This window comes from Schistocerca serialis, chromosome 2, assembly GCF_023864345.2.
Source record: "Schistocerca serialis cubense isolate TAMUIC-IGC-003099 chromosome 2, iqSchSeri2.2, whole genome shotgun sequence".
Classification (NCBI taxonomy): Eukaryota; Metazoa; Arthropoda; class Insecta; order Orthoptera; family Acrididae; genus Schistocerca; species Schistocerca serialis.
In genome coordinates this window covers 565054334-565068896 of record NC_064639.1, presented here as the reverse complement: position 1 = coordinate 565068896, position 14563 = coordinate 565054334, and the positions used below count along the sequence as shown (strand labels likewise).

The following is a 14563-nucleotide window of genomic DNA, read 5'->3' as shown; positions in this document are numbered from 1 at the left end:
GTTTGAGTTCCTCTACAGCTTTATATACCTTAGAATCACCATCTCCTAGATAGTTAGTGTATCATACATTGTACCTCTCCTGTGATCTGGAAAAAATTGCTTTCACTCCCTCCACTTCCATTGCACCACTTGTGCCATGAAAATTTGCTTCACGACTTTCACTCTCTTCTGCCTTGGTATTGCCCTTACATCTACAATGTTTTAAGAGAACAGCAACATCAATTACTTTGCAGCTGTCTCCACTGGTAGCTGTCACAACTCTACTTAGAAATTTATGACATCTACATTGCCATGATCCATCTAAAGCAACAGTTAAATCTCTGCAATTCCCATTGTCTGTCACAACTTCTTCAACTGCTTTCTTCATTGCTGCTTGAGCAATATCTTCAGCAGAAGATTCTATCAATTCATTAGAAATTCAACACTTGGTTGGGGATTTTGGCAAGTTCATAATTCCACATAACATTGTACCTGCAGCACTGCCCTTGCAATGCAACGCAAGCCATGCACTAGCTTAACATTTATATCATACACCTTCTTTCCACTATTACCACTCCGAGGAATACTGTTAGAATTAGAAAACGAAACTTCTGCAGCACATTCGTTACACTTCAATAACATTTTACATGCAAAACCAATGTGTGAAGTTATTTTCAATTCCAGTCCTCTTTCTTTGAAAACTTGGCATAATAAGTTATGTTTCAAAAATTAGAGAGCAAGAAATTGTAAATTATTTCATTCACATCATTACTGTCACTTTCATAGTTCTCAAATTTTTCTTTGCTGTCACAAAGTTTCTTGCTGGAAGAAGTTATATCACATTCATTTGGAGTAGTCGGTGAAGCAATCTGAGCAGCATCTCCCTTCGAAACAACAACACTCGATTGCTGAAACGTGGCATATTGATATCCACAATCCAAATACGTAAAACAAGTACGAGCAAAATTCATCAAATACGCAAAATTGAACAGCTAAACAACAAGAAGCAAACTCCACAAGTCAATGCACACAGTATAGCGTTTATGTTTAGTGATATGAACAGTCACTTGTCACAGAGACAAATCCATACAACGTTGGAAAACAAAACACTGTCTAATTCCGCAAAGTTACCCTGCTTGCAGCCAGCGAGCGGCGCCGTCAGAGGTGGCACACCAAGTCGCTACAACCGTTTACGCGGCGCGTCAACTTTGCAGCTATAAAAAACACACTTAGAATTCACTTATAAGGGTGAAACTTGATTTGTTTTATTCAGAAAACTCCAAATCATTTTATAATGAAAAAACCAAAAAACGTCAGTTTTGTCATTTTCAGCGTTCCGGCTCCCCTTACGTCTCCCTCGTGTAGACCTTCTACATACTCCTTCCAGCTTTCAGCTTTCCCTTCTTTACTTATGACTTGTTTTCCATCTGATCTCTAGATATTCATGTAGGTGGTTCTCTTTTCTCCAAAGGTCTCTTTAGTTTTCTTGTATGCGGTATCTACTTTATCCCTATGATATATGCTCCTACATTCTTAAATATATCCTCTAAGCATTGCTGCATATCCATTTTGCACTTCATGTCGATCTCATTTTTGAGGGTTTTGTATTTCTTTTCGCCTGTTCATTTACTGAATTTTTATATTTTCTCCTTTCGTCAAATAAATTCAATATCTCTTCTGTTACCGAAGGTTCTCTACTAGCTCTCGTCTTTTTACCTACTTGATCCGCTGCTGCCATCACTATTTAATCTCTCAGAGCTACCCATTCTTCTTTTACTGAATTCCTTTCCCCTGTTCTTGTCGATCATTCCCTCATGCTTCCTCTGAACCTCCTTACAACCTCTGCTTCTTTCAGTTTATTTAGGTCCGATCTCCTTGAATTACTATCTTTTTGCAGTTCCTTCATTTTTAATCAACAGTTGATGACCAATAAATTGTGGTCAGAATGCACATCTGTCCCTGGGAATGTCTTACAATTTAAAACCTGGTTCCTAAATCTCTGTCTTACCATTATATACTCTGTCTGAAGCCTTCTGTTGTTTACAGGTCTCTTCCACGTATACAGCCTTCTTGCATGATTATTAAACCAAGTGTTAGCTATGATTGAGTTATGCTCTGCGCAAAATTCTACCAGGTGGCTTCCTATTTCATTCCTTACTCCCAGTCCATATTCACCTACAATTTTTCCTTGTCTTCCTTTTCCTAATGTCGAATTCCAGTCCGCCACGACTATTCTATTTATACAGTGTATACAGTGGTAAATTTTTAGATAGTGTTCGAAACTATTTGTCTATATGATAATGTATCCACATATGCGTTGGACTTACTGTTTAGCGGGACGTTGGTACCCAGGAAGACGACGGCAATGTCGTATTCGGAGTGCACCGACGCCGACGTGGTGACGATGGTCACGCGGGTAGGCTCAATAATGCCGAGACTGGTGAGTCCAAGTCTCACCTCCCACGTGCTAAACCTGTCGCAGCAAAAGAAGGTTACAGCACAGGTTAGCGTGATGGAGTAATAATATACTGACTTAATAGTATTCAGGAGAATTATCTTCCTTCTTCTTCTTTTAGACAGTGTTAATCTATACTATTATAGGCTCTGCTGTACTCAAACTTTCACAATTTTGCGTCTGTTTTACTTTTGTGGCCCAATACTCTTCCTGTCGCCGAAGTTGTTTGTTACCTCAGGGAGGGAGTCGTGTGCTCATCTTGTCTGTGGATCGTGTATTTTGTGTCTGCACAGGGCGTAAAAACGACGCGAACCGTAACTGTCGGCACAACTGTAAACTGAAACAAATGTAACTGAACCTCGGAAGAGGGAAAGGAAATTCGACATGCGAGTGGATCTACTGGGGATGCAAAGAGTCTGAACAATGCGTAGAGATAAGCATAGAGAAAAACACAAAACGTGACCAGCATGAGGTACTGAACAACCAAGCACCAGAAACAAAGCACAGAGCGAGGTGAACGCCCCAGTCAAGGAAGTGTAAATCAGCTTAAAAACGCAGCGCCGGTCTATCGCTGACGACAGGTAAACTCCTGGGTCAGTGACTCTGCCTATAAAATGCTTTGAGCGCGCCTTCAGTGGCAGTGTGGTGCACTATTCTGCAGTGAAACCTACGCCATATCTGCGTCCACATCGAAGTCCACAGGCGGGAATGCTAATTCTGTCACCCCTGAAAAAGCCACGGAGTGGCGGGAGAAGGTGCAGGCTGGAGTGCCGGACGGTCCGTCTGCACCAGTAGGGATGAGAACAAATCCACGGGCGAGCGGCAAAAGGAAGGCGCTGGTTCCAATTCCATGTAGTCCGAAGTGGGAGTTGCGGGATCAACACCACACTGCCCTATTCTGTGGGTGAAAGGATGCACACTGTATCAATTTAGTCCACGGGTAGAAATATACCATGACCGACACCGTCGCCCTGCTGACACGTAAACCCATTTATGCGAAGCAAGAGCTGTTGAGGGCTCTGTGGAGGGGGCGGGCAAAGGTGGAGGGGAGGCTTCTCCCTAGGCACTTGGTACGCCTTCAGAGCAGAGTGTAAGAGCAGAGTTACTGCGCATTCTGTTTGAGCAGTTTCTGCATCTGCTCGTGCTGCAGCTTTTGCTGCTGTTCCTGGAGGCGCAACTGCTCCTACTAGCACTGCAAAAATGCCATCTCCGTGATGGCCACCAATTAAAACTACAAAGGAAAGAAATGGAAAAGCGTCACATGCATAACAATATTGTACCTCTCCACTTTTGCATCTGCACAGGGGTGACAGATCTGCAAAACCACCACGCACAGCACAAATTGTTGCAAACTACATTAGCCGACTAGAAAGCCCATGACCTGAATCCCCAAGAGAAGGAATGAAAATTTGACATGTGAGTTGATCTATTGGGTGAACAGAGTCTGAACACTGCGTATAGACAAACGTGGAGGAAAAAACAAAACGCGTGATGTAAATAGCACTCAACATACAAGTAAACGGAAATAATGGAGGACAGGTCCAAGGTAGTTGATATCACTGTAAGAACTGACGGACATGGCTTTTCGCCACCGACAGGAAAACACATGGATCAGTGGATCTGTAAACTTGTGAACTTTGGATGATCTACATCTACATCTATATGATTACTCTTCAATTCACATTTAAGTGCTTGGCAGAGAGTTCATCGAACCACAATCATACTATCTCTACCATTCCACTCCCAGACAGCGTGCAGGAAAAATGAACACCTAAACCTTTCTGTTCGAGCTCTGATTTCACTTATTTTATTTCGATGATCATTCCTACCTATGTAGGTTGGGCTCAACAAAATATTTTTGCATTCGGAAGAGAAAGTTGGTGTCTGAAATTTCGTAAATATATCTCGCCGCGACGAAAAACGTCTTTGCTTTAATGACTTCCATCCCAACTCGTGTATCATATCTGCCACACTCTCCCCCCTATTACGTGATAATACAAAACGAGCTGCCCTTTTTTTGCACCCTTTCGATGTTCTCTGTCAATCCCACCTGGTAAGGATCCCACACTGCGCAGCAATATCCTAACAGAGGACGAACGAGTGTAGTGTAAGCTGTCTCGTTAGTAGACTTGTTGCATCTTCTAAGTGTGCTGCCAATGAAACGCAACCTTTGGCTCACCTTCCCCACAATATTATCTATGTGGTCTTTCCAACTGAAGTTGTTCGTAATTTTAACACCCAGGTACTTAGTTGAGTTGACAGCCTTGAGAATTGTACTATTTATCGAGTAATCGAATTCCAACGGATTTCTTTTGGAACTCATGTGGATAACCTCACACTTTTCGTTATTTAGCGTCAACTGCCACCTGCCACACCATACATCAATCTTTTCTAAATCGCTTTGCAACTGATATTGGTCTTCGGATGACTTTACTAGACGGTAAATTACAGCATCATCTGCGAACAACCTAAGAGAACTGCTCAGATTGTCACCCAGGTCATTTACATAGATCAGGAACAGCAGAGGTCCCAGGACGCTTCCCTGGGGAACACCTGATATCACTTCAGTTTTACTCGATGATCTGCCGTCTATTACTACGAACTGCGACCTTCCTGACAGGAAATCACGAATCCAGTCGCACAACTGAGACGATACCCCATAGGCCCGCAGCTTGATTAGAAGTCGCTTGTGAGGAATGGTGTCAAAAGCTTTCCGGAAATCTAGAAATACGGAATCAACTTGAGATCCCCTGTCGATAGCGGCCATTACTTCGTGCGAATAAAGAGCTAGCTGCATTGCACAAGAACGTTGTTTTCTGAAACCATGCTGATTACGTATCAATAGGTCGTTCCCTTCTAGGTGATTCATAATGTTTGAATACAGTATATGCTGCAAAACCCTACTGCAAACCGACGTCAATGATATAGGTCTGTAGTTCGATGGATTACTCCTACTACCCTTCTTAAACACTGGTGCGACCTGCGCAATTTTCCAGTCTGTAGGTACAGATCTATTGGTGAGCGAGCGGTTGTATATGATTGCTAAGTAGGGAGCTATTGTATCAGCGTAATCTGAAAGGAACCTAATCGGTACACAATCTGGACCTGAAGATTTGCCCGTTTGATTTGAGTTGCTTCGCAACCTCTAAGGTATCTACTTCTAAGAAACTCATGCCAGCAGCTGTTCATGTTTCAAATTCTGGAATATTCCATTCGTCTTCCCTGGTGAAGGAATTTCGGTAAACTGCGTTCAATAACTCTGCTTTAGCGGCACAGCCGTCGGTAACAGTACCATCGGCACTGCGCAGCGAAGGTATTGACTGCATCTTGCCGCTTGTGTACTTCACATGCGACCAGAATTTTTTCTGATTTTCTACCAAATTTCGAGACAATGTTTCGTTGTGGAACCTATTAAAGGCATCTCGCATTGAAGTCCGTGCCAAATTTCGCGCGTCTGTAAATTTTAGCCAATCTTCGGGATTTCGTGTTCTTCTGAACTTCGCATGCTTTTTCCGTTGCCTCTGCAACAGTGTTCGGGTCTGTTTTGTGTTCCATGGGGGATCAGTTCTATCTCTTACCAATTTATGAGGTATGAATCTCTCAATTGCGGTTGCTACTATATCTTTGAATTTGAGCCACATCTCGTCTACATTTGCATAGTCGGTTCGGAAGGAATGGAGATTGTCTCTTAGGAAGGCTTCTAGTGACACTTTATCCACTTTTTTAAATAAAATTATTTTGCGTTAGTTTCTGGTGGATTTGGAAGAAACGGTATTGAGCCTAGCTACAACGACCTTGTGATCACTAATCCCTGTATCAGTCAATGATGCTTTCTATTAGCTCTGGATTGGCTCTGAGCACTATGGGACTCAACTGCTAAGGTCATTAGTCCCTAGAACTTAGAACTAGTTAAACCTAACTAACCTAAGGACATCATAAACATCCATGCCCGAGGCAGGATTCGAACCTGCGACTGTAGCGGTCTTGCGGTTCCAGACTGCAACACCTTTAACCACACGGCCACTTCGGCTGGCATATATTAGCTCTGGATTGTTTGTGGCTAAGAGGTCAAGTGTGTTTTCACAACCATTTACAATTCGCGTGGGTTCGTGGACTAACTGCTCGAAATAATTTTCGGAGAAAGCATTTAGGACAATCTAGGATGGTGTTTTCTGCCTACCACCGGTTTTGAACGAGTATTTTTGCCAACATATCGAGGGAAGGTTGAAGTCCCCACCAACTATAACCGTATGAGTGGGGTATTTATTTGTTACGAGACTCAAATCTTCTCTGAACTGTTCACCAACTATATCATCGGAGTCTGGGGGTCGGTAGAAGGAGCCAATTATTAACTTAGTTCGGCTGTTAAGTATAACCTCCACCCATACCAATTCACATGGAGTATCTACTTAGACTTCACTACAAGATAAACCACTACTGACAGACACAAACACTCCACCACCAATTCTGCCTAATCTATTTTTCCTGAACACCTTCTGAGACTTCATAAAAATTTCGGCAGAACTTATTTCAGGCTTTAGCCAGCTTTCTGTACCTATAACGATTTCAGCTTCTGTGCTTTCTATTAGCGCTTGAAGCTCAGGGACTTTCCCAGCACAACTACAACAATTTACAACTACAATTCCGACTGTTCCTTGATCAAAGCACGTCCTGTAATTGCCATGCACACTTTGAGATTGCAGCTCACCCTGTACTTTCCCGAGGCCTTCTAACCTAAAAAACCGCCCAGTCCACGCCACACAGCCTCCGCTACCCATGTAGCCGCCAGCTGAGTGTAGTGAACTCCTGACCTATTCAGCGGAACCCGAAACCCCACCACCCTATGGCGGAAGTCTAGGAATCTGCAGCCAACACGGTCGCAAAACCGTCTGAGCCTCTGATCCAGACCCACCACCTGGCTCTGCACCAAAGGTCCGCAGTCGGTTCTGTCAACGATGCTGCAGATAGTGAGCTCTGCCTTCATCTCGTAAGCTTCACCAAATCAGATAGCCGCTGGAATCAAGAGAGAATTTCCTCAGATCCAAAGCGACACACATCATTAGTGCCGACATGTGCCACCACCTGCAGCTGGCTGCACCCTGTGCTCTTCATGGCATCCGGAAGGACCCTTTCCACATCAGGAATGACTCCACATGGAATGCACATGGAGTGCACACTGGATTATTCCGCTCTTTAGCCGCCATATCCCTAAGGGGCCCCATTACACGCCTAACGTTGGCGCTCCTAACTACCAATAAGCCCACCCTCTGTGATTGCCCAGACCTTGAAGGCTGAGAATCATCCTGTGAAACAGGGCAGGCAGGTGCATCTGGCTCAGCCAGAGACAGTACCTGAATCCTGTTTGTCAGACGCACCGGGGAGGCTTTCTGATCAGCCTCCGGGGACGTCTTTCGCTGCCTGCCACACCTTGGAACAACCTCCCAATCAACCACAGGCGAGGGCTCAGCCCCACTGTGGGCAGCAACCGGGGCAACCACAGCAGCAGACCAATCTGGGGACAGAAGGGACAAGTTTGACATTCCCATGATACCCAAGTCTGGCTCCCCACAGTGATGCCCATTGGCAACAGCCTCAAGCTGCGCGACCGAAGTCAGCGCCGCCTGCAGCTGTGAGTGAAGGGATGCCAACTGAGACCTCATCCGAACACAGAATGGACAGGGACGTCCATTCTAATCGATGTTGTACAACAGTTACTGAAACACGAGTCCGTGCCTAAATAACGCAAGGGAAACACCCAAAGAATGTATGAACTAACCTGTACAAATGCCTAACGACTGCGCTACAATCTGCCTGAATTTACGATTACAGTAACTAAAACTAGAAATTACACCTCCTATATGAAACTCACACGCAATTTAAATAATAATATACGAAGTAAACGTAGAAACGAAGCTATATACATATATTTCTGCGCTGTTGATGTGCACGAACTGGGAGCTCAGGCATCGCTGAAGTGCAATTTCATCTTACAAACGGCAAGGGTAGTAAACATGAGACATTTCGTTACCAGGACATAAAGGTCTTTGTGAATTTCATTCCGTGTACTCAATTGGACCGTAAATACTCCTCGCACACAGACACGAGAACATCATATACACATGTCTGCATTTGAGAAAGGACGCGTAGATGGGCTCAAAGAAGACGGTTGGAGTAATCGACGCACTGTTGGACATTTGAATAGGAGCGATGCTATTATTCGATGATGGTAACAGGAATTGGTGAACTAAGGCTGAACTGCGTGCTAGGTGGGTAACCTTAATTAAGTCTGTAAGTTGACTTAGTGTCCTGTGGTTAAGTACAGAAAATATAAATATATAGTGCCATGTATTGTAATTATTATTGTGTCTCCCAGATTTTAGTTATGTTTGATTGTGTCGAAATCATTTAATTGTTAATTTCTTGCTTGAGCTCTGCTTGTAGAACTAAATTGGGGTAAAAACTAAGTTCTGTTTAACTGTTATTGACCTATTGCTAGAAATTTTATGTATATTTGTTAACCTGAACTCACGAATGCACAACCCCCAGTCGTCCTCCAACGCCACTCAAATGCTACGTATCCATATCTAAATAGTGGCAACTAGAATAGCGACACTGGAAATGATAGCAAATAATGAAACTTCCGACAGGTTTTTGAGTATGAGGTAGTAGGGGACTGGACGTAGAGCTAGGGGCTGGTAGTCGAAAAAGCCTGCTGCCAGCGCCGTTCTGTCGAGGCAGTTCTTGCCGAATGACTGTGGGAAACCTGGATGAAAACTGTTGTCTCGCTTGACAAGAGCATTGTTGTTGTTGCGACCTTAAGTCCTGAGACTGGTTTGATGCAGCTCTCCATGCTACTCTATCCTGTGAAAGCTTCTTCATCTCCCAGTACCTACTGCAACCTACATCCTTCTGAATCCAAGTTCCACCCCCTCCCAAAAAGCGAGATACATAGGAACAAATACCAAGTAGGTAGACTACACATCTCGTCTATGGCGATGTCGTCAGAGTCTGAACACAAGCTTTGATGAGACAGTAAATGTGTGATGGCATTGTCAAGGAACGATTTAGTTCCAGAATTCACATGTAATGATTTAAGGATAAAGACCAGACCCTTACTCCTGCCAAATTGCTGTCGACTGTCTCCGTATGAGGTACTTTCTCGTTCAGGGATGTGTGTAGCGCACAACATTCCTCGACTTCAGCAGTGGAGTAAAACATTTACCAGAAGTTTGTTCAGAATAGTAATGTGTTGATTTCAGTGGAGAGTTCAAGGAATGTGCTACAGTTTCTCGCACGTTCTTATCCGGTGTCAAAACGATTTGTTTTTATATGTGAATTAGCAACACATCCCGGCTTCATACGGTTATTTACGACGGACGAGTTGTCGGGGTTAGCGGTAATGCCGCCACCGCGCATGACTATGAATAAAAATCAGAGAACAACTTAGACCATTTAAGCAGTGCACGCCAGGAGGCCTGAATGTTGTCAGGAGGCCTGAATGTTGTCTGTTCCGTAGTTAATGGCGCTTGGAGTGATTTCTCAGTGTAATGAAGGGAGAACATCATGGTCTAATTAAAATGTTGATAACCAATGCTAATAGGATCTACCTGACAGAGAGAGAGAGAGAGAGAGAGAGAGAGAGAGAGAGAGAGAGAGAGAGAGAGAGAGTATGTGTGTGTGATTGGATATGGCTGGGCGGATTATGGTTTAAGGCGACAAATGAAGTAAAATAAAAGCAAGCTTGCCCAATGTACATTTGTAGCACGTGACGGCTGAAAGCTCATTTACAGCTCCGCTGAAACAACCTAAATAAACGAATCAAAGCTGCATTCGTGGCTGAAGTACTTTTTTGGAAAAGTTTTACATTTAGCATAAAAAATTAAAAACCTTAGTTTTAGGACTCTCGGTTTTTTTTTGCTATCCAGACTTTTTCAGGGAAAATACTCTGTATAATTATTTGATTCGCCCGCAATTTATAGTTTTGCATCACAGCTTGATAGTTAAGTGACTATGTTTTCGTTATTGCCTATGTTTATTGTGATACTTCCCAGTCAAATAACTCACTCTTCGTTCTTCAAAGAATCTGCAGTGAACTATAAGAGCGAATTGCGAATGCCAATCTGAGGTAAGCACAAACTGGCAGTCTGAACTGCTCTCCTTTTTACGAAATGCGTCCCCGAACATCTATAGTAATATCATATGCAAGGGTTTTCTGAATCCTATTCCGTCCTTTATGTTTAAGGAATCAAGAAGATAATGCCCATGTCTTTTTCCTTCTACAAGACGCTATCAATGTTTATGAACATTTCAGTTGGTGCACTTTGGATTACATACCAGGTATTGCTGTCCACAAAATGTAGCTAACATATCGTTTGTGTGTGTGTGTGTGTGTGTGTGTGTGAGAGAGAGAGAGAGAGAGATCGTCAGAGACTTACATCTCTTTTTCTTTCTCTTAATGCGTGAATGCACATCCACAATAAGCATTCTGCGCCAATCTTTCCGCATGGTGGTACATCAAAGAAAGCAGAACGCATGCACTCTGTTTGACTGGAATGCTTCGCACTTTGCAGAACTCTGCTTCAAAAGAGTTCTTCCATTCACCACTAGATGTCAATGACATTCAACATGCTTTTCATTGCAGCGGTGGTGTTTAATTCGTCGTAGTTGAATGAAGTATTTAAAAATTATATACCCATTCCTTCCTCATAAGTCAGTCTATCTATCAGAGAAAACCATATCAATATCCCCCCCCCCCCTACAATAGATCCTGATAGAACAGCGCCTAAGCACTTCATTTTGTGTGTGGATAGATAGATGATAGAAGAGAGAGAGAGAAGATAGAACGCAGAAGACGGATAAATGATAAGTAGGATAATACGGTAGATCGTGTTGCGCTGTGTCAGATGAGGCCAACTGCCGGTCCCTCAAGGCAGGAAGAGTGCAATTCATAGTATATTGAAGATGACTTCATTCAGGATACCAGTTCCTCTCCTGAAGTTGATAAGCAGGAAGCTAGTCGAAACGTTGCTTCAAGGCAGTATTATTGTAAGGTAATAACACAGGAAGATTTAGTCAGTGCAATTCGACTTCAAGTCTTACAATAGCAAATGAACGTAGTCTTTTTTCGAATAAGCATGAGACCACCTTCTGGATCTTGGCGTTGGTACATTGGTTTTACTCACCCGGAGGCGCAGTGCCCCGCTGTTAGGACGACAGAGGCGGAGATCAGCGACCCGCCACACATGTAGGAGTTATCCATGATCAAGGACGCCTGGTGTGGAAACTGGCCGAGTGAGGCTGGGGCGCCATTTACAATGCGGCCAGCAGCCTTTTCAGCCTTTGGGTGTCCAGCTGAAACAGGTGGAGACTGGTCATTGATTGGCAGTTTAGTTAAACACTGAAGGAGGGATTTGGGAATATGACAAATTTTTGTTCTGGTCGTATCTATATATTCAGATCAGACTTACACAAGTCACACAAAATGTACACTGCCCAACTTAAAAAATGAAATATCATGAAGAGGTGGTGGGATGACAATATAGCTTCATACACATAGAAACTATCGGCATGTATGTAAATGACAAGTGGAATGAAGTGAATTAGTGTTCTTCGTGTTTGGTATTGTTGGTAGGGTATACAAGAATCGGGATCAGCATCAGATGCTGAGTGAGCACTAAGAAGAACACTGAGATGCTATATACGCGCGTGAGACGCCATTATGAACAGCTGAAAGAGTTTGAAAGTGGCGTCATTGTTGGTCTCCATTTGGCCGGCTGGTCGAATCGTGTAATGTCTAAATTTGTGGGGCATTGAGGTATGACAGTGACCCGAAATTGGCCTGCAAAGGAAATGTAAGGGTAGGCATACTTGTCTTCAGTCCTCTGGTCGACGACATCTGACCATCTCAAGCGAGGACCAACTTGTGAACCGAGCTTATTGAAACGCTTTCGTATCAGCGCCTGCCATCTGAGCACAGGTAATAGACCCCCTCCAACATTCTGTGTCATCCCAGAGGTTTGGTCAGTGACCAGCGATGACCACAACATAGTCATTTGCGTCTGGAGGCGAACCATGCCCAGGAACACCACTTCGTTCAAAATGGTTCAAATGGCCCTAAGCACTATGGGATTTATCTTCTGAGGTCACCAGTCCCCTAGAACTTAGAACAACTTAAACCTAACTAACCTAAGGACATCACATACACCCATGCCCCAGGCAGGATTCGAACCTGCGAGCGTAGCGGTCGCGCGGTTCCAGACTGTAGCGCCTAGAACCGCTCGGCCACTCCGGCCACCCCACTTCGTCTTCATGGGTTATCTCTCATACGACAGTTGCTTGGTGCCAGCTGTCAACAAGACAATGCTCGTTTAAATGTGCGGACCAGCTTGTCTCTCGAAGAGAATACAATGGTTTTATGCAACCTTCCTAACAGATTCACTGCTTGCATCGAGGCGAGAGGGGGTGCAACGTCACACTGATACGCGGGCCATACTGACAAGTTCTTTATAAATTTGACTTGAAATTGTAATCACTGCAATAACATCACAAACCCTCTCAACCCATGAAGTTTGTGCTTGTGTCATTTTCTCATGCAGTGTAATTCACTGTTACCGACTTTAGGATCAATGTTTTTCGTGGGTCCAGGACTTATGTGCGGTACATTTTTGTTTCATGTTTTCCCACCACGCCTAATTGGTTGTAATTTCCGGCGTTAATCTGTTTTTCCAATGAACACTTTATTCTCAGTCTTTAAAAGAGAAATAGAGACAGTTCGTTATTCATTACAAATGTAGCAAAAGTAAAAGCTACTTATTCCTTTTTTAATGGTACCTGCAGAAGAATCTCTCTTCCTTTATTTTGTTCCCATTTTCCGTCTCTTATATTCTATGTAATGGATTTTCATCTTCATCGTCTTCTTCCTCATTTGGGGAAAAATAGGGATCCTCATGACTGTAATCGGAATTCCAATGTTTTACAACCCCGTCTTGCTTTTCTTCTTGTAATTCCCTCATTCTCAAATCCTCTAACACGAATTCATTGACAATCTGACACATACTGTCTTCTTCATCATTGGATGGCCCTTTCCATTATTCTGAAAATACGATAACGCTTAGCCCACTGGTTCTCAAGGCTTACAAAAATAGTTTGCCACGTTCATAGAGCAAACGTATACAGTGAAATGTTTCACATATTTTTTCAGTGCACGAAAATGCTAAAGCACCTAAGCAATGCATATAATCTCTAACACCCGTTGATACTGATGATGCATATTCTTTGCATAGACAGATTTCTTTAAACTCTAACCATACGCTTATTTGGAGCAGTTCCCTTGCTTTCAACCGCGTTGTTGACACTCCAACGAGTATCCACGTCCGTTCCCTCTGGATTCCTCTTCCTTGCTGCAATCTTGAAGCACTTTGTGCGACCCTAACATTCAGTGTCGCCGGATATGGAACAATTATTTGTAACTTACCACTACAGTATATATTACATATCATTAGTGTTCTAATTAACAGCCATCAACGTCTTTCTTAATCACCCTTCCGCTATGTAGCTTTTATTTAAGAAAACATCTACGGTCGCCGTGCACCTAAACGCCACTTGGACTCTGATTGTCGAGCTATTAACACATACTGTGGAAATGGCTGACGCCGCTTCCTGCTCCCTAGTGAAACACGTGCGTGGTGCACGGAAAATAGCGAGAAACTAGTTGTTCTCCACATTTTTCACAACATTACAAAAAAAAATCGGCTATTAAGTTTCTCAAGAAATTGTATTTACTGACGTTGAGGGCTTGAGATAAGCGTGATGTTTGGCTTAATCGGTGGCGCGGAAGAACGGTAATTGGATATTGTGTAGACCTTAGTTCCAGTCTTTGAGAAGTCTCCTTTTCGTTTTCTTTCTTTTTTGTTTAGTTCGAATATCTACATCTTTTAAATATAAAATGCGTCAAATGTATGCTACCTACAACATATCTAATCATCATTTTTTTATAAGTAATGCAAGTCTTCTTCTTTTCAAATGTAATTTCTTAACCATCGACACTTTATAAAGAATTGTTAAGCAGGATTGTTTATATTAAGAAAACATTACAAATTAAATTTTTGCAAAAAAGTTAAATATGCTCTT

General features: G+C 43.0%; 1 protein-coding gene across 1 annotated transcript in view; it reads right to left on the bottom strand.

Annotated features, from left to right (window-relative positions):
* Positions 1 to 11693, bottom strand: part of LOC126456222 (brachyurin-like) — a 44028-nt gene extending 32335 nt beyond the window's left edge. The window contains exons 1-2 of the mRNA XM_050091975.1: positions 11617 to 11693; positions 2307 to 2452 (exon numbers count right to left, since the gene is read on the bottom strand). Of these exons, the coding sequence (XP_049947932.1) occupies positions 2307 to 2452; positions 11617 to 11693 (223 nt within the window). The remainder of the gene's footprint in view (positions 1 to 2306; positions 2453 to 11616) is intronic.
* Positions 11694 to 14563: the final 2870 nt, after the last annotated feature.